Source organism: Archocentrus centrarchus, chromosome 2 (genome assembly GCF_007364275.1).
Source record: "Archocentrus centrarchus isolate MPI-CPG fArcCen1 chromosome 2, fArcCen1, whole genome shotgun sequence".
NCBI classification, from domain to species: domain Eukaryota; kingdom Metazoa; phylum Chordata; class Actinopteri; order Cichliformes; family Cichlidae; genus Archocentrus; species Archocentrus centrarchus.
The window spans coordinates 12,687,858-12,706,420 of NC_044347.1; the positions used below are offsets into that span (position 1 = coordinate 12,687,858).

At 41.5% G+C, this 18,563-nt stretch overlaps 1 protein-coding gene across 2 annotated transcripts in view; it reads left to right on the forward strand.

Moving 5' to 3' along the window:
• The first annotated feature begins 969 nt into the window (after nucleotides 1-969).
• glsa (glutaminase a) overlaps nucleotides 970-18,563 on the forward strand; it is a 30,232-nt gene continuing 12,638 nt past the window's right edge. Inside the window, exons 1-6 of one of the 2 annotated variants that reach the window (XM_030748408.1) lie at nucleotides 970-1,363; nucleotides 11,602-11,692; nucleotides 12,229-12,347; nucleotides 14,906-15,035; nucleotides 15,150-15,229; nucleotides 15,885-16,048. In XM_030748408.1, coding sequence (XP_030604268.1) covers nucleotides 1,107-1,363; nucleotides 11,602-11,692; nucleotides 12,229-12,347; nucleotides 14,906-15,035; nucleotides 15,150-15,229; nucleotides 15,885-16,048 — 841 coding nt within the window. In that variant the 5' untranslated portion in view covers nucleotides 970-1,106. Of the gene's footprint in view, nucleotides 1,364-11,595; nucleotides 11,693-12,228; nucleotides 12,348-14,905; nucleotides 15,036-15,149; nucleotides 15,230-15,884; nucleotides 16,049-18,563 lie in introns of both variants that reach the window. The other variant, XM_030748399.1, reaches the window with a different exon arrangement.

Sequence of the window (18,563 nt, forward strand, 5' to 3'; positions counted from 1 at the left end):
TAAAACACTTTTATTTTCTAAATGTAGAAGTGTTGCTGCAGGTTTGCAAACTAATCTTAAAGAAATGTTGCCTCTTTATCTGTTTGTTAATGCAGAAATCACTCTTGCTTGATTTAAATTAGCACATGCAACTTAATTTATACAATTTATCTGTATTTTCTGCATGCACGCTGAGGATTATAGCTGTGCATGATTACTGGAAGCCAAGCATGGAGACTTGTGCACCTAGTCAGCAAATATCCAGCGTAAAATGTTTTAATAGCATCATGTTCTCATGTGATTTCAATTATATTGTGTTCAGTTTTGAATTTTTGAGTACATGTTTTGTGGCACAAAACATTTATAACATTTCCTGAACTAAGATAAAATGCACTGAAATTAAAATGCATGCAGAGCTCTTCCACTTTGCTGTACTTACTTACATACATGTGACTAAGATCTGCTTTCTTTATCCCCAAATTTCTGTTACAGCAGCCAAAAACACAACCAATATGAAAACAGATTAGATATAGTTGCCCAATAAAATCAAGTATAACATTTAAAAATAGATGGGTAAGGAAAACATTACTTAACAGAAACTAGCTCAGATACACGAAAAACACCAAAAAAAAAAAAAGCTCAAAAAGCAAATGCAGTGAATAAATAATAATAAATCTAAAAAAAATACTGTAAAATACTACTACTACACAATAAAGTAAAACAGCTAAAACTGAAAATATGACTGTTTTGGTTAATGTATGACTTTATAAAGATTCAAACGGTGCGTAAAAACGTCAAAAAATGAGCAAATATCCATAAAGCCTTAATCACTGATGGAAGTGAAGGTGAGAAAGGACCAAAACACGACTCAGAGAAGTGGGCGGGACTATTGGCACTCTCCACCAATCAGATGCGCTTAAGGCACAAGCTCGTTCAATCACAGCTCACGCGGTGGATATGTTTGGTTGTATCCCGCTGAGGAGACGTTTTTTTCCGCTGTTGAGTCACCGGGAGGACCGTTACTCGACCGAAACCGCGGCGCTCTCACCGGGAACCGAGCTCCGCGATACCTCCGCAAGGTCTTCCAGTAGCTGCACCGCACAGGTAGTCTCCTCCACGGGGTTGAAATGTTACACTTTCGATCTACGGCAGTGCTCAAGGAGTTATTCCAGAGCCAGCTGAAGCGCCCGTTCACAGGTAGAGTCGGCGTTAAAACAGCACCCGCTCCCGCCGCCTGCTTCAGCACCCTGGGTCCCGATGGACGGTCACCGGTCAGAGGAAGGGCGTTTGCCGGCTGGAGAGCCTCTCAGCACTTCGCCAGGAAGCACGCATCGAGAGGCTTTTGTGCCAACGACTCTGCCGGCAAAGAGTCTTCAGGAGATAAGTGAGTAACGTTAATGGTAGGACGAACTCAATAGAAAGAAGTAGGATTTTTATGATGGCGGTAAAGTGTCGTAACACCATGGTGCCATTTACTTTTAAGCTTCTTGTTGTGAAACATAATTCCGTTTTACTTACAGAAAGTACCCCGAATTGAAGAACTCCTTCTAACTTCGCATTGTGGTTAAAAATTAATCCGTTTATATGTAATAGTTTATACAAAAAAATAGAGGTTACTTTAATTGAAGATTTTTACTGCGTAGTTTGGTGCGGAGGGGCTACACGCACATTACGCAAAGCGGCTAGCTGCTAGCTCGAATGCTCGTTTAGCTCAGGCTGCCAAAGGCTGGCAAGCACGTTTGAGTTTGCCGGGTAACCGTGACTGTCAGGGGCTGTAGTTGAGGGGAAAGGTGGGTGCAAGTGACCGGTGACGGTGCGCTCACCTGTGGTATCAGGTCAGTGGGCAGCTCCGGTAGCTAGCAATGGAGGTAGATGCAAGATCTATTATCGGACAAGTTTGATATGCTTAACGTGACTTAGTAGTTTTAGTATTAATCAGTAGCGTTTTTTTGTGGCATTAGCTGTAAGAGAGGATCATTTGATCGAACCTTTCTCCAGGAGAAAAAGGTAATAAATTTAAGACATTTCCGGTGTTGTGCCAAAAAGTGATTGCCAGAAAATGATTGCCCATATTTAAACTGTTGTAAATGACTTGCTGACCTATAATCTGTGAAAAATATGTCAAACATTTGTCTCGTGAACGATAGCAAGTCATTTTGAGTGAGAAACAACATTTCTGTCACAAGGTAGACGATGCAATCAGTTTTTGGCAGCAACTTTTATATATTCTTTATTTATCAGGGTAAAAACTGTGATTGGTCAGATTTTAAAGAGAAATCTGGCCAAGAGGGCAGCAGAAATCAGAACAAATATAACATTACACTCTATAAAGATATTTTAAGTGACCAAAGAGGACTGGATTTATTATAATGTACGTGCAATAATGCAGAGTTATAAACATACTTGAAAAACAGGTCATTATTTCATTTTATATTTAAGCCCTTCATAAATCCTATTGACTACACTCTATTCACCAATATAAGCAAAGACATTACACATAAAAGCACGTAGAAACATCGAAAATCACTTAATGGCAACCGATCACTTTTTGGCACAACACCGGAAATGGAAACATGCCGTGCAGCAAGCTGCCAGAGGCTGCAGCCTTCATTCACACTCAGTGAGACATCAGCCTGCACCCGTTTGTCCAGCCGGTGAAAATGTGAGGTTAACCAAAAAAACAAATGAAAACTGAGCCTGGTTAATTTTTGGATCTCCACTCAGTGATTCACTGAGCATCACCTCAATTCAAGGCCAGTGTTATCGGCTCTTAATGAGAGAAATAAATGACTGGAAATCTGAAAAAACCCTCAATATTCTTAGAAATTAAACAGCACAAAAAGTAAGGAAATTTGTGTTTAGTTGATTATTTGTTTATTGCAGCAATACCTCTCAGCAATAAATCTTATACAGTTGGAAAGCCTGTTTATTCCCCCTTAAATGGTGCCACATTTGTAAGGAAAATGCATTTGTGGGTTGAGCAGCAGTTAAGTATGTGGAAGAACCATACACATCCACAATAGCCTGGCACCTTCTCCTCATGCTGGTCACCAGCTTGGTCATATGCTGCTGAGGGATGGCATCCCATTCTTCAACCAGTATTTGTCACAAGTCAGTCAGTGTATTTGTGTTGGTCACTCTGGCTCCAACAGCATACCCAAGCAGATCCCACAAGTGTTCAGTGGGGTTGAGGTCAGGACTGCAGGCAGACCATCCCATCCTCTCCACTCCCAAATTTTGCAGGTAGTCTCTGATAACCTCACTCTGTGGACGCTACTGCATCTCATTTCGGTCCCAGACTGTGGAGATATGGGATTGCCGCTGGTTGCAGAAGCTCGCCTTGATATTTCTCTGCATTGAGATGACAATGATGACAAGCCTGATTGTCAGCACCTGGAGTACCAGAAGCTCAAACCAAGAGTCAATAGCAGAATAAGCTGTTTGGCATTGGTGGACTTGGCAAGATTTTCAACTCTGCTGCTCAACCCACAAATACGTTTCCTTACAAATGTGGAACCGTTTAAGGAGAAATAAACAGGCTTTCCAACTGTATAAGATTTATCGCTGAGCAGCATTGTTACAACAAAGAAATAATTGACCACAATTTTCGGTTTGTTTTTTTTTTGTGCTCTTTTTAAAAAAAATAAATAAATAAATGAGAAGGCTAATAGAAATGCCAATTAATTTCATAAAAGATATAATTTATAAATTAGACACACTCACCCAATCATTTGAATAGTTGAGTGTCCAAACTTTTGACTGGTACTGTAAATTATGTTATTACTATCTTCTGTTGTTGTTTACTTATATATTTTGTCCTCCACTGACCTCCACTGTCAGAATCATTTTTCTTTAATGGCATTAAACTCTGGTACACTGAAATTTTTGCGGGCGTGTCTCAAATAAATAAATACAAAAGCATAAAGGAAAACATGGACAGACTGTAGAATAATCTAGGAGATGAAAAGCAGTACAGAGATGAGGTGCCGCAGCTTCATGGAGCTGCATGTTAATTTTATTTTGTGTAATTTTTATTTAGATTTTGGTAGCATTGGTCTTCCATACAAATACAGTCGCACTAAAAATGAAAACAGGAGTGTGAAAATTTAGAATAAGTTAGTTGAAGTGTCTTTATTAGAGCCACAGTGGAGGGCTTTTAAATTAACTAGTTTGCACTAAAAAATTATTAAGAAAATAAAGATGCAGATAATTGTTGAAGAGCCCGTGTGATAACCAGCCAGCCGATCATTTCTTCCTCCCCTCAGAGCAGCTGTGACACCAGCCTGTCTCCTTAGAGAGTTTCCATAGTCATAAAATGCCTCATTGCCCCTGCAGGACAGAGTTGCCCCACTTGTTTTTGTTCACGGACAATTTGGCTGAAGCTACCGGCGGTGTTTAGGCAGTCAGTGTGCTCAGCTGACTGGTTGTCAGCAACCATCGTGCCTTCCCTGGAGGTTAATCTGAGTCTGAGCGAAGCCTCATTCTGTGAAGATCACAGTGTGAGATTTATCTGCAGCGTGAATCGCAGTGAGTAAGCAGGTCCAGCCTCTTCCTTCTGACCGCTGTTGAGGAACTCACTTTTCTTTATTAGGCAGCTTTTTAAAGGGGTGCTGTTTGTGTGAGGGGCCATGCACAGAGAGCACATTTGTCTACCGGATCATTTCCATCTGCAGTCTGTGGGCAGGTACACACCATATGCCCTCTAAAATACAAAAACTTAGAAAAGAGTGTGGCGTAATCAAATATGCATAAAAAGCCTAACGACCCTCCTGCCACACTCATACCCACAAAATAGACGATAAAACCTTCGCACACACACACACACATCTAATCTACGAAAAACCTCGGGCAAGTTTGATTCTCGGCGACCTTGACCTAAAGGTAAAACTCAGAGGTCAAGTTTATTTATTTTTTTTTTTTTTATGTAAACCCTCTTAACGCTAACATTTGCCATAACTTAGTCCCATTGAACTTCAAACACCACTCTGATTATGAGGCTCGTTAGTCTGTGCCTCAGCTAGTAAGGCATTACAAGTGTTTGATTCAGGGGAGCTCGCCCCTGCCTACGTCATCTCTTCAGTTTTATTTATTTTTTTTAAGCACTGCGAGCTGGCCCGCTGCCCAACAGATGTCAGGGCCTCCAGGAGCAGATGAGTCAGTCGCACAGATCGATTTGTGCAGCGCCGCCTCTCTCTCTCTGTCTCTCTCAGCGCTCCCAGACTAATGTCTGCCTCCACCCTCTCCAACCCTCCCTCCCCAACAACAATTTGTCATGGTGCCCGTGAGGTGGTGAAACCAGCGCCATCGATCAGATTTAATAAATACAGCAGACACTGACGGCTCAATCTACACACAGACCTCCGCTTGTCAATACGAGCACCTCAGGCACCAACTTCAAGAGAGTCGCGTCATCCGAGGTGGGCTTAGAGGGAGATCTGTGGGAACTGTATAATAATAGCTTGGTAATGATTTTTTTTTTTTCCCTCATAGATTTGTGAGTTGTTTCTTGCATAAATTTGCCAATTTTTTCTTGTGAAACCTGCCAGTTTTTTCCTTCTAGGTTTATAAACGCATTTTTGGCCTTTTAGCCTTTATCAGGCAATGAAGTACAGAGAGAGGTGACAGTGAGGACAAATCCACCAGATTGCTGTCTCAGTTCGATTAGATGCAGTTTCGATGACTCCTCTGGAAGCTCGTCTCCTCGATGGTGACGCAGCAGGCCTGCAGAGCCGTCATCTACAGTACGGGAGGGAGTTTTGTGGAGTGGCTGCTGCTGTTTCCAGCGTCTGTGCGTGTTGAGTCAAAGCTGACCTTTAAAAACAAACGCAGCGAGAGGAGGGGCGGGGAAAACGTGAGTGAGAGCACTAATGAGACCAGCTGTGGTGGGTTAATGAGGCCATCCAGATGTTCCGGTGTCCACCTCTGACCTGCCCGTGGTAATGATGCTCCCAGAGGTGAAATCAAAACAAGGAACCTCTTACTTCAGTACTATTTTGCTGCAGTATAATATTTATTTCAAGTGTTAGCTGGAGTGGTTGGATTTATTTAATGGGAATAAATTAACTTTCAGCTTTTTTCCTGTCAGTTTTTATATATTTTAAAGTTATTGTAGCATCTGAGAGTAAAATAGGTAAATAAGAATTTCTAAAGAAAAGAGTATTGCAAGCTAAAAGCGGCCATGTGGAAGAGTTCTTTAAACTTTTAATTACATTTGTAGAATGAAATACAGCTTTAAGGCTGTGAGGATGCTAACTGCTGTTTTAGCAGCAATTTCTGCTGGACAAAAAGAAAAAAAACACTCCCTTATCAAATGAAATGCTCCCTCAAGTCATATTAGGAATACTCTTGTTTCTGGACTACATGCTGATGTTTGTTATGTAGAAATGGTCACAGGAGAAAGACGCCCAGCACTTCAGATTTTCAGCTAAAGTTTGGAAGGTGTTTTGTCATTGGTCTTTGTGAGTTGTGGTGAGTGCGCTGTAGAGTGATTTGTTTCAAAACAATGCATCCTATCACAGTAAGAGTAACAATTTTTTTTTTTAAATAATCTCCATGCTCAGAGCGGATGATATCATTCAGGAATGCAGAGTGAAGGAGGAAAAAGAGAAATTTAAACTGTGTGAAAACACTGTAGATGATGTCAGAGCAGTGATGCAGTCACAGAGAGTCCAAAGCCTCGCAGGCTTTTTAAGCTTGGAATGATGTTTCTGGGATAAAGTGCGCCAGAGAGCCGAGGGTCCAAAGTAGGCTGGGTTTTTCCACTCTTTCACAGGATTCCTCATTCATTTCAATGGTGGGAAAAAAGTGTCGTGTTTTAGGAATTTTGGCAAACCGTAGAACTCACTACTACCATAAGTCATAGCAGACTACTCTTGATTGAGACCAGCAAACAAGTAGTGTGCCCTCTCTTTATTCTTTGTTACTGTGATTGTGAAATACTGCATTTAATGTCTAACAATTTGTCACAAATTCCGTTTATTTGTTGTCTTGAAAGGAGGATAATCTGAAGTTATGTGGATATATGTGTGCTTCTTATTGCTGTTTCTGTTTATTTCCACTAACTCAGTGTTATCCTTCTCCACTCTCTCTCCTTGTTGTTGATCTTCTTGATTTGCATTTGTAAGTATGTTTCTATTTTTTCTTTTTAGTTTTAGTCTCTTTTTAATTCAGATCTGTTTTCCAGTAGAAGCAGAGGTTTTCTGCAGAAAGCCGACAACTGCTTTTACTTTGAAATGACCTCACTTCCTCCCAGTGGCTGTGCTTGAATCCTGCCTATCCCTCCTCCATCATCCCTCCTGCCCTCCTTCTCTTCCTCACTCACACACTCTCTGATGTGTATTCCTTCCTCACCAGCAGCCTGCATTAATGTGGTCAGAGGTGGAGCACGCCAGCAAACGCTGACGGGGACGCAGCAGCACCGACGTGCGAACTCAGACAGCGTGTGAACTGTTTGCAGTATCGATGCTCTGCTCCACTCATGTCGGAAAGTCAGGGCTTCCTTTGAGGGCACAATTTAAAAGTCAGAATTTCGAGTATGAGGCGGTATTCCTCTGAGAGGTGCAGTGTAATGTAATCGATCTAAACAGACAGATTTTTAAAACATCACCTCCTCGCTGAGACTTTCTGACTTTTGACACTGAGTGGATCTTGGCACAGAAACTATAAATCTGTCAGTTAAATCCATAATTGACTCTGTTTGATTCTGACTCACTCGCCAGTTTTTCCTCTCTTGGTTCCTGCAGCAGTGGGGCTCGGGGAAAGCCTCGTCTCAGTTTAATTTGTGAGTTTAGTCCACATCGATGACATTCAGTGTTTCCCACAGATTTAGAGGGTATGTGTACATGTTAGGGATGCTCCAATCCAACTTTTTCCACTTCCGATACCAGTGTAAATAATAAGCTATGTTCCTTGCCCAAAGATTTTAAACTCTAATATATCCAAGAATATAAATTATTTTGAGGAAATCCTCATTACAGCCAGAAAAACAAAGGACTTCAGTTTGGAAGTGCAGTCATCACAAGGATAAAAGTGATGGCAAAGGTATTATTACTTAAAGGATAAATGTGTCTTATATGAACACAATAAACAAAATATATCTGTGCAGCTGAAACCTATTAAATATGCCATATCTTAAGAAGTAGCACAGAAGCTATAAATAGGCACACACTTGGTTAAACGAGACTATATAAGAGTAGCTCAAAAGTTTAAAGTAAGCTCAAACTGCAGAAGAATTCATTGTATGATAGAAGTACTGAATTGGTTATTGGTGAATGGCAACAGGAACAAAAAGGTTGATATGAAATCTGAACTATAAACTGTGAAGTGATGCTCTTTCCCTGCTCTCAGCCTCACTGTGAGTGCACCCTGTCGCACACAGAGTGGAGCAGACAGAGGCAGTTGTAGAGAAATGATATTGATGGAGCTGAGGACAACACGTTGTTACCATAAGCATAATAAAAGCTTCCCAGCAAGTATAACGAGAGTGAGCGAGAAGCTGAGAGTGAAGGCATTTAGTGGTGCTGACTCATTTGATGGGAGCTCTGTGGCCACTACACCATGCCTCAGCAAAGGGCAATAAGTTTGTAGCAGCGTAAAAATGCCTCCATCAGTCCCTCTTCTTTCAGCGTTCGGAAAAGTCTTTCACCTCAGTTCAAACTGTGGTCAACGTGAGTCGGCACGCTTTTCCTGTCCAGCTCTCTCTCATTATGTTCGGGAAGCTTCTGTTTCAGCTAGTGTAGCATCACGACTTGTTGTCAGCTGGATGAATATTATTTTTGCTTCTGCTTCTCTCTGTGTGAGAGGAAGTGCACTTTCCCTGCTCTGAGCGTCACTGTAAGTAGAAACTCTGGTGTCTGTGTGCCACAAAATAAACATTCCTAAAATGATTACTGAATGATATAGTTCACATGGTTTGAGTCTGCTAACATTTTATTTGCCACGTACTTTGTGACACACAAATAACGCATCTGCAGATTAACTCCGCCATCTTTGACTCCAGGTGGGGGTGGTAGTCCAAGACCGGGAAGTTTGAGTCTGGCTAGGATAAGATATTTACAGAAACCTGTTTTTACTACTGGGGGATTTTAATTTTTTAACTAAAAATTTCAAGTTGGTTATTTTGAAATTTAAACTTACTCAGATGTCTGAGTCAGTTAATCAGAATTTTGAGGTAATAACCCAAAATTTTGACTTGGTTCTGCCTGTCAAATGATTTTTTTATTAATTACCAGTGGTGGACGCAAACTTCCATAGATACTCACCAAAGAAATGGCTGAATGATATTGAGAACTGCCACATTTACAACGAGTGAGCCAGCCAGTAGGGAAAACACGTGTTGGCAGCAACTGAGCTTTCAAAATAAGAATGAGGGTATGCTCTCTCAGAAAGAAAAGAAAATGCTAAAATTAATCATTTAATGGCTGATGTTTTGAGTCATTTGCATATGCGTACACCTCTAAATGACCCAGTTTATTTCTAACACAGTGGCTGTTTTGTCCAAATTATGGACAAAGATGGTTTGAAATTGACTTCCAGCAAATTTGGGCTTTGTTGTCCATTTTCTGTACCAGATGTTATTCCCTGATGGCCGCTGCTGCATAAATCCAGAGGAAACTCTGCTGATGCTGAAATTATAATCTGGTAGATATTTGCGCTCATGTCTCCAAGGGAGCCAAACTTAGCTTTTTTTTTTCTCTCTCTCTCTCTTTATTTCTGGTTGGCTGCTGAGAGGAGCCACCTGCCAACTTGTACTTGACTTTCAGGCATCCTCTCCTAGCACGCAGGCCCCCCTTCCCCCCCATGATGCATTGCAGATCATCGTCAGCACCCAGAGCTTTGCACAAATCCAATTTGGTGTTTATGAATCATAGCAGAGAACCTGCTGTGAGCTGGTCGCCCCTTCTGCCTCCTGACATGCTACTAACTTTACTCCCAGAGACAACTTGCTGTGGAATCTCTGCTCAAAATACCAGCCAGGAAACAGTACTAGATAATGACATCCAAGTTTCCCTAAAGTGGGCCTTTTCTGTCATGTGCGTGATGTTTCAATGGTGGATGTTCATATGCATGCTCCCTGAGACTTCAGACTACTCTAAACACTCAAATTCAGGTAGTGTTTTCTAGTCTTGGCTCTCTATGATGTCATAGAGGGAGGATATCCCTAATATAGTCATTTGAAGCACAGAAGCCCCGCCCACACGCTGTCAGGGGCAGTCAGTCAGAAGAAAGTTGTCTTAAAAAGGGAGGAGCTAAAAGCAGCTTGTTTCAGATGGAGGATGAACTGAGGGGCTGCAGTATAAGGTAAAGGATTAAACTGAATCATGCAAAGCTGCTGTGGTAGAATAAAAACATGGAGCTGGAAATGAGCAGAAATGGTCCACTTTGATCTTCATAGGAAAGAAGGATTAGAGATTAGAGAAAATGGTGTGGATGGCTGCTGCCCATTAAACATGTTGGTGCTCCAAGACCCCAGGATTTTTGTTATGGTTGGGTGTTTAGTCTCAAAGGGGTTTTAAGCACAGGGAACCATGCATGCATTCTTTTTCGTAATGCCAACTGAGTTTAGCCTGCTTTGTTAGATGGTCTTCTGGAAACTTGGAAATAATACTCAGATATTTATGCATTCCTTTAAGTGTCAGTTACAAATTCCCAGACACTGCAAGTGATAGTTGTGAGACATTTTTGCAAATCTACTCAGTGGTTTTCATCTCCAAGTGTGAAACCTGCAGTTACCACTTTATGGGGGGTGTCCTGAATGAAATCGGAGACAAAAACAAAGCATTAAAAACTGATCGGCTCTGCAGAGCTTTTTTTTTTGGCTGCTAACTCAGCTCTGGAGGACAAAAATGGACCTGTGGTGACGCTGCAAGTGTGACGCAGTGTTTCAGCTGCCATACAGAGTGCTAAACCATCACTCAGTTGGATGCTGGTTGTGGTTGTTTTTTTTTGTTTTTTTTTCCTCTCCCCCCAAGCTTTCTTCCAACCACTGAACACCATCAGCATGCCAGAGACCTTGGCAAGTCTCCATGTCCAAGCTGCAACAGTTAAGACCCAGTCATCACAATCCAGTCTGTGTTTTTATCCAGCTGATTGCACTGACACTGCGGCCTCACACACAGCATGAATGAAGATGCCTGTAAGGCAGCATCATCTATTCTTTCACAGTCTTATTTGTCGTGGAAGTTTTTCTGCTGCAGTCCCCAAACTAAAACTGTAAGAAAGTTGGTGCCAAATTTCTTCTTTGGTTTGAGGCATTTCAAGTTAAACTGTGTAAACTGGGGTAAATTGTTTTGTTTGTTTGTGCACTAAAGAGCTTTTCAGACACATTCCTGGCTGGTATTCAAGCGAGGTACAATTAACAATTATCATATAGCAGCATATTAACCTCTGGAAAAGTATGTTATTGAAAGTATACTTTTCCACAGGTTTTAATGCTGAGGTAAGGTCATGTTTTCCTTCCTGTTATTACTCAGTGCTTCTCCCTGCAGTGAAAATGCTTTTTCTTCTCCCTCTGCTGCAGTACCCCCCCCCCCCCTCCTCTCTCTGTCCACATTTCCACCAAAGCTCTCGCTGTGGAGTTATTTTTCTCACTTCTCTGTTTATTTTTGTTTCCCGCAGGAGAAGAAAGGCAGGCATCCTTCCCAGCCTGGAGGACCTGCTCTTCTACACCATCGCAGAGGGCCAAGAAAAAATCCCTGCACACAAATTCACCACAGTGAGTTTTCACAGTGATCTGTATGAGAGTTTGATAGCTGTAGTATAGTAAGGTTTGTGGAGTAGAAAAATTACTAGAAATGATAAATTCTGTAACACAAAAAGCCCAAATCAGGGAAATACATTCTGGAAACATCCTGCAGTACATCAGTGATTTGTGGCAGAAACTGGTCTAAAACCAGCTCCAAAATGGATACTTTAAAGTAACTTGATCTAAATTAATGCACTATGAGAACTACTAATTACATCTTTTGGTCAGCAATTATTTAAAAAAAACAACACAACCTTGACAAATAGTCAAATAATACTGAAATTACTTATTTAAAAAATAATGTGCTAACAGCATTTAGAGCAACCAAATAAAAATGTGTTGCACATAAATTACCGACTTGTTGGCAGTGAATCAGCCCTGTTGCTTTCTGAATCATGAGCTCCTCCTGCCAGGCTCTGGAGGAGTCTCGGATCACGGCTTTATTGATTAGTTGTCAGGCCGTCTTAATCCTCGTGTTTCTCTCTCTCTCTCTCCTCTCTGCACAGGCTCTTAAAGCCACAGGGCTTCGCACAGGAGACCCCCGGCTGAAAGAATGTATGGAGATGCTGAAGGTGACCTTGAAGACGACCTCAGATGGAGCGCTGGACCGACACCTCTTCAAAAAGTATGCCTTCCTTTTTACTTTATTAAGGACAAGTGGATTGTGTTTGGGCAAACATGAGTTTTCTACACTCTCATTTACCAAATTTCAGTCTAATTTTGCCTTAAAATGTAGTAAATAAAATATCCAGATGTGCAGCTTGATTTATAGAGGTTTGACAGGATCCTCCAGAGTGCAATACAAAGAAATGCATTGGACATTTGCAGATATTCTTTAGAGATATTTAGTGTTTGTGAGCTGCAGCCTGTGTTTTAATATCCTGCCTGCTGTTCCACCTTCATCACCAACATCAGTGTTTCATCACAGGAATTATTAAAGCTGGTCAGAGTCCTCTGCTCGTCCCTGCAGCAGAACAGGGTCACTGCATGCCATTATTTATTCATCACTCCTCGGTTTGCACGTCAATGTCTTCTTAAGGTTTCACCCTCAGAGAACATCTGCTCAGGGAAAAATAGGACACTTGAATAACTGTGAAATGTAAACAGTTTATCTTAAAAGATCACTTATTCCAAGAGATTCATTAGCAAAGTTGCTGGTTAACTAACTTACCTGTACCTACTGCCCCATGTGGAGGTGAAAAAAAAAGAGTGCATGTGAGAAGTCAACAAATTTATCTCCTACTTCATTTTCCAAATGACTTTACCTCGATCTAAGGACTGAGGAAAAGAAAACTGCTGTGCTCAGAGAATCTGACTGCACTCAAACAAGGCTGCTTTATTATGTGACGGTGGGTGTTGCTGATGTGGGTCTGCTGTGGTGAAACTGGAAAATCCAGAAGACCTTTAAATGACCTTTAAATTCATGTTTCTTTGGGAATCACAACATTTTAGCCACACAAACCTGCTGTAAAAACAGCTGGAGAGGAAACAAAGATAGCCCCTCACCACCCCCCACCCCACCCCCTTGTGTGGTTGCATCACTGCCACCCCCCCCCCCCCCCCGTGCCTCCCAAAAGAGGAAAACAACACTGAGACAGAACTGGGTGACAGCTTGGTGAGATCGGGCATATGACGGCTCACCGGGGAGCTAAAATCCTCGTTAAACACACCCCAGAGTCGGCGCCCCTGGCTGGCGCCCATCACTTCCGCTGCCCGGGCTTATTTATAGACCCTCTTTTAGAAGGAAGCACGTGAGCGGGAGGTGGAGTGCAGCGTGTGTTTTCTCTGCAGGGATTAGACAGTTTGATGCAGTGAGATAGCAGAGCTGCAAATCTCTCTGCTAATGGAGAGCTTCTACCTCACCACCTTATTAAGTGGAGTCGTGTTTACTACAGTGTCTGCATCCTTATTGGCTCATATAAAAAGGCTCAGGACAAAATCCGGAAGTAGTAGACGAGGAAGACACAGCTGCTTTAAGGTTGGCCCAAAGTGTTGGAAAAGGAGTGGGTATTTTCTGTGGCTCCTTTTCTTGTTTTCATTCCGTGCTACAAGGGGGCGGGGATCTTTTCCTAAAACTACAGCGGCTGCAGTGAAAGGTCAACACAGTCGGCCGAGTTGATCTGAGGATGCAGCTCGCCCAGAACAGTTACTGGAAAGTTTTAGCCTAGAAATAGAAGCTTTGAACCAGAAAAAGCAAATATAGTCCGGCCATCTGTACACCAGCACCACAGTGTCAGCTCTAATTCAAGGGGTTTGAGGCCTGTTCTTTAAGCAGATAGAAGGTCTGGAATTGAACTGAATGTGTTGAATTTACATTTGTTGTGTTTTCAATATGAAACAGCAAAAACTTTAGGAGTGTCCAAATGAAGTCTGGTTCATTCTTAAAAAGGATTGAATGCACTGACCAGCTCAGCAACACCAAAAAGGCTGAAAGACCACACAAGACGATTAAAGGGCATGATGACAGAATTATTTCCATGGTTACAAAAGGCAACTTCACAACATCTAACCAAGTCAGAAACTCTCTGGAGGATGTAAACGTGTCATTGAACTTCAGACGCCTCCATTAATGGAAATACAGAGTTTATGATAATCACTGGGTACACTCAAGAACAGGAATGCCAGATGAAATTTTGCCAGAGGACATCTAAAAGAGTCTGCACTGGTCTGCAAACAGTCTTTGGACAGATGAAACCAAGATGAGATTTCACCAGAAATATGGAGGAGGAGAGAAATGGCTCATGATCTGAAGTATACCACATCATTTGTTAAACATGGTGGAGGCAGCACTACGGTATGGGCATGTGTGGCTGCCAGTGGAACTGGGTCACTAGTGTTTATTGATGATGTGACTGCTGATAGAAGCATCAGGATGAACTGTGGGGTGTACAGGGCTGTACTCTCTGCTCAGATTCAGACAGCTGCTGAAAAACGTTTTCACTGGAGTTTAGGTCTCAGCCAAGCTGAGCCAGTGAGTGCAGGCTCTCAGTATTTAGTCTTATCTCATGCTCAAGAACCAGAACATACAGTAATTATATCTGTTATATTTAGTAATACGTGACCTTAAAATATTTTTTGGCCATTAACAAGTTGTCATTAGACTCTGAGGATTTGAAGCAGTCATACAGTTGAGTAAGGACGTCCTGTTCTCAGCCTAAATACTTGCACTCTTTCCTGTCTCAGATGTGTCCAGAGCAACATTGTTCTGCTCACCCAGGCCTTCAGGAAGAAGTTTGTCATTCCAGACTTCCAGTCCTTCTGTGCCCACATCGATGACCTGTATGAAAATGCCAAAAACATGTCTGGAGGGCAGGTAAGTTGGGGCAAAGCTGTCTAGAAACATGGAGCATGTCCGTTTAACCATTCTGTGATCAGTTTGTCTGTTTGTCAAATACTGAGGCAGCTCACTTGTGCGTTCATGCTGTAGGTGGCAGACTACATTCCTCAGCTGGCCCGCTTCAGCCCAGACCTGTGGGGCGTCGCCCTGTGCACAGTCGATGGACAAAGGTACTGCTGTGTGTATTTCATTATGTACAGAATAACCTACAGAGGATAGTTTCTTCTCCAGAAGCTCGATTGTAAATACACTGCTCAAACAAATGAAAGGAACACTTTGAAAACACATCAGATTTCAAGGGTGGTGGTGGTGGGGGGGGCTGGATATCTACACTGAGTAATGTGTTAGGAATGAAAAGGTGCCACATTGTTTGATGAAAATGATCAACCTACAGAGGGCTGAATTCAAAGACACACCAAAAAGTGAAAAAATGATGCAGCAGGCGAGTCCATTTTGCTGAAATTTCATTGCAGGAACTCAAAATGGTACTTAATAGTTTCTATTCTATTCTATTCTATTCTATAACTCTGATTTGAAAAGTGTTTAATTTTTCTGAGCAGTGTATGTATTTCTCAAGTAGCAGTCAAAGAGAATTGGGGGAGTCACAGAAATCAGAGCATGAGAGTACAGGAAACCGGTAAAATAAGCAGACCTGTGATCATACAAAACATAAGATTTTGAAGCCAGCTTTTATTTATTTATTTTTTTAAGGGGGAAAAAAACTCTCTCAAAAGCTTTTTAAGGTTTCTGTCGGTAGCTTTTCAGAGATTTCTTCATGGGATGGCAGTGCAGTAGGACCACGAATAACAAATCTGTCTTTCTCAGACACACTGTCGGCGACACCAAGGTTCCCTTCTGTCTTCAGTCCTGCGTGAAGCCGCTGAAGTACGCCATCGCCGTTCATGACCACGGCACTGAATACGTGCACCGCTTCATCGGCAAAGAGCCCAGCGGACTGCGCTTCAACAAGCTGTTCCTGAACGAGGACGGTGAGGAAACAGTCGCTTCACACTTTCACACGACACACAGGTGCACGTACTCTCTGTAAGAGGATCCATCACGTGGCCTGGTTTCCATGGTGCTGTGATAAAATGTTAAGGAGCGTGGCTGGATAAAACAACATGGGCAGTGTGTAACGGAGACATAAACCTGAAAAACAACAAGCTCTTGGTATGTGGTTCCTTAAAAAGCAGGCAGAGCTGAGCAGCAGAGACACAGAGACGCTCTTTTAGTATCAGTCCTGTAGTGCAGGGGAATCCGAGCTGGTTTCCCAGTGTGAGGCCTGAGCCTTTGGCCCACACTGATAACTTATATATACACTCATCCCATTATTTGAAACATTAGCTATGTTTAATGTAGCGTTCTCTGCTGGAAAAGAAGATATGACAGGAAATAAGGAAGAGCAGAATTAGGTCCACTTTAAAAGAAATCTAAAAATCAGCTTCGGTCTTATCGATATAAATCTAAAGACCTCTCAGTAGATGTTTGCAGCAAGTGAGCCGTTTTTTGCTTCTTAACATGGATCTAACCTCTTCTCCCAGATTTAAAGCTGTGGCAGGCAATAATATTTTTCCATAATTGGGCAAAATTTTATACCAAGCTTTTTGGCTTATTGTTAATTAAGTGGCATGAAACTGGACTCCTCCTCTTTTGGCTTTGTTTTCAGGCTCTGGAAATCTTTTTTTTTTTTTTTGTTTTAATTACTTATTGCATTAAAGTAGGCTCATTCTGCTTTAATGTACATAATCTCTCATATATTCCTACAGTATGAATGCTCATATTAAATCTCTGATGAAGAAGTCAGTTTATGTACAAATAATCCCTGTGAGCCAAAGCAGCTCTAAATGCTCAGATTATTTCTATGCTTGTTATCTGTATGATGTCATAGAGAGGCATATCCCTAATAGCGTCATCTCGGGCATAAAAATCCCACCCACCTATTGTTCAAACCTTCTGTATGTGAGGAGAAGCCAATCAGAAGAAAGTTGCCTCAAAAGGGGGAGTGGCTACAGCAGCTTTTTTTCAGACAGTGGATGAAATGAGGGGCTGCACCAAGTCTCAGTGTAAGAAAAAGGAGGATTATTTTGCACCGTGACTCGTGCAAAGCTACTCTAGTGGAGCTGAGATTAAAAATATGGAGCTGGAAATGACACAAAAACAATAGCATGTATCTGTACATGTGATGTGTTTAGATACTCAGCTGGGAAGTGTTTAGGGAAGCCGGCTGTTGATGGTTGTGTGTGGTTTTTAAAATGATTTCATAATACGAGAATGTTCATAGTTTGTTTTAATTGCATGTTTTAAATCAGCGGTCTCAAACTGCCGCCCTCCTACTTCAGGCCCCGCCCCCTACTTCCGCTCGCAATTTAATGTAAAAAAATATAAGACAATTTGGACCTTTAAGTTACTTTTTTGACATTTTGCTAACTCTTCTTAATTAGAGGGGAAAGCGAAATCTCAAAAATGTAACTTAAAGGGTCAAATTGTCTTATATTTTTGACATCAAATCACGGGCCTGAAGTAGGGGGGCGGGGCCGGATGCAGCCCGCAGGTCGGGAGTTTGAGATTCTGTTTTAAGTACTCCAGTTTCTTCTTTTCTATTTGAAAAAATGTTAGTAGTTAAATGGCTTTTATGGCCTTCCCCTAGCTGTATATCTGAGAGAGAATTTTGGTTCTGTTTGCTCAAAAGGGTTTATGATGAATGTGTAATATAAAATAGACACTACTTTTTTTTTTTGCATTTAAACAGAAGTTTTCTGTCTCTGCTGACTCTGTTTTCTGTTTAGAGCTCTCCACTATGGACAGAAAAAAATTTCAACCTCTTGAAAAACAAAAATAAATGAATGTTGGGCACAAATACAGTTAGTACTTCTGGTTGAATGAGAGTACAGTTGACTTTTAGTGTGTCTGTAGCTTGAATTGTTTCCTGTTGGCAGATGTTTTTTTCAGATTTGTAAAGTAGTTGTTGTGTTAGTGGAGACTGGTGTGAGAAAGTTTCCGGGTTTCCTCTCTTTGTTATCTAACAGAGCAGAGAAGTCACTGGTGACACAAATATTCCAGCTGTTTATTTTTACTTCTTTTTTTTTTTTTTTTTTTCCCCAAAAACATTCCTCTGCCTGTTTCATAAGAAGATTAAAACCCAGAGAGCGAGTGCTGTAACACTGCGCTGTATTTCCACTCAGTGGATTGACCTGTGGCACAAAAATGATTTTTTTTTTTTTTGTTTTGTTTTGTTTTGGTGAATACTTTTTTTTTAGAAAGTTATTTTAAAATTAGCTTCTGTTCCTAAGATGTCTTTACAAAGGCTTGTACTACAAATCGGGTTCAAGATATCCAGGATATCTTTACATCATCTTGACCTTCACATCATCACTTTTTACTTTCACAGCCCCGTCATTACGACCCGGCAGCATCTATGATTTCACTTGCATATTCTAAAATGATTGAATGTTGCTTAGATGGTGCTCTTACAGCGTGTGAGATCATTTTAATAACCCTGAAAGC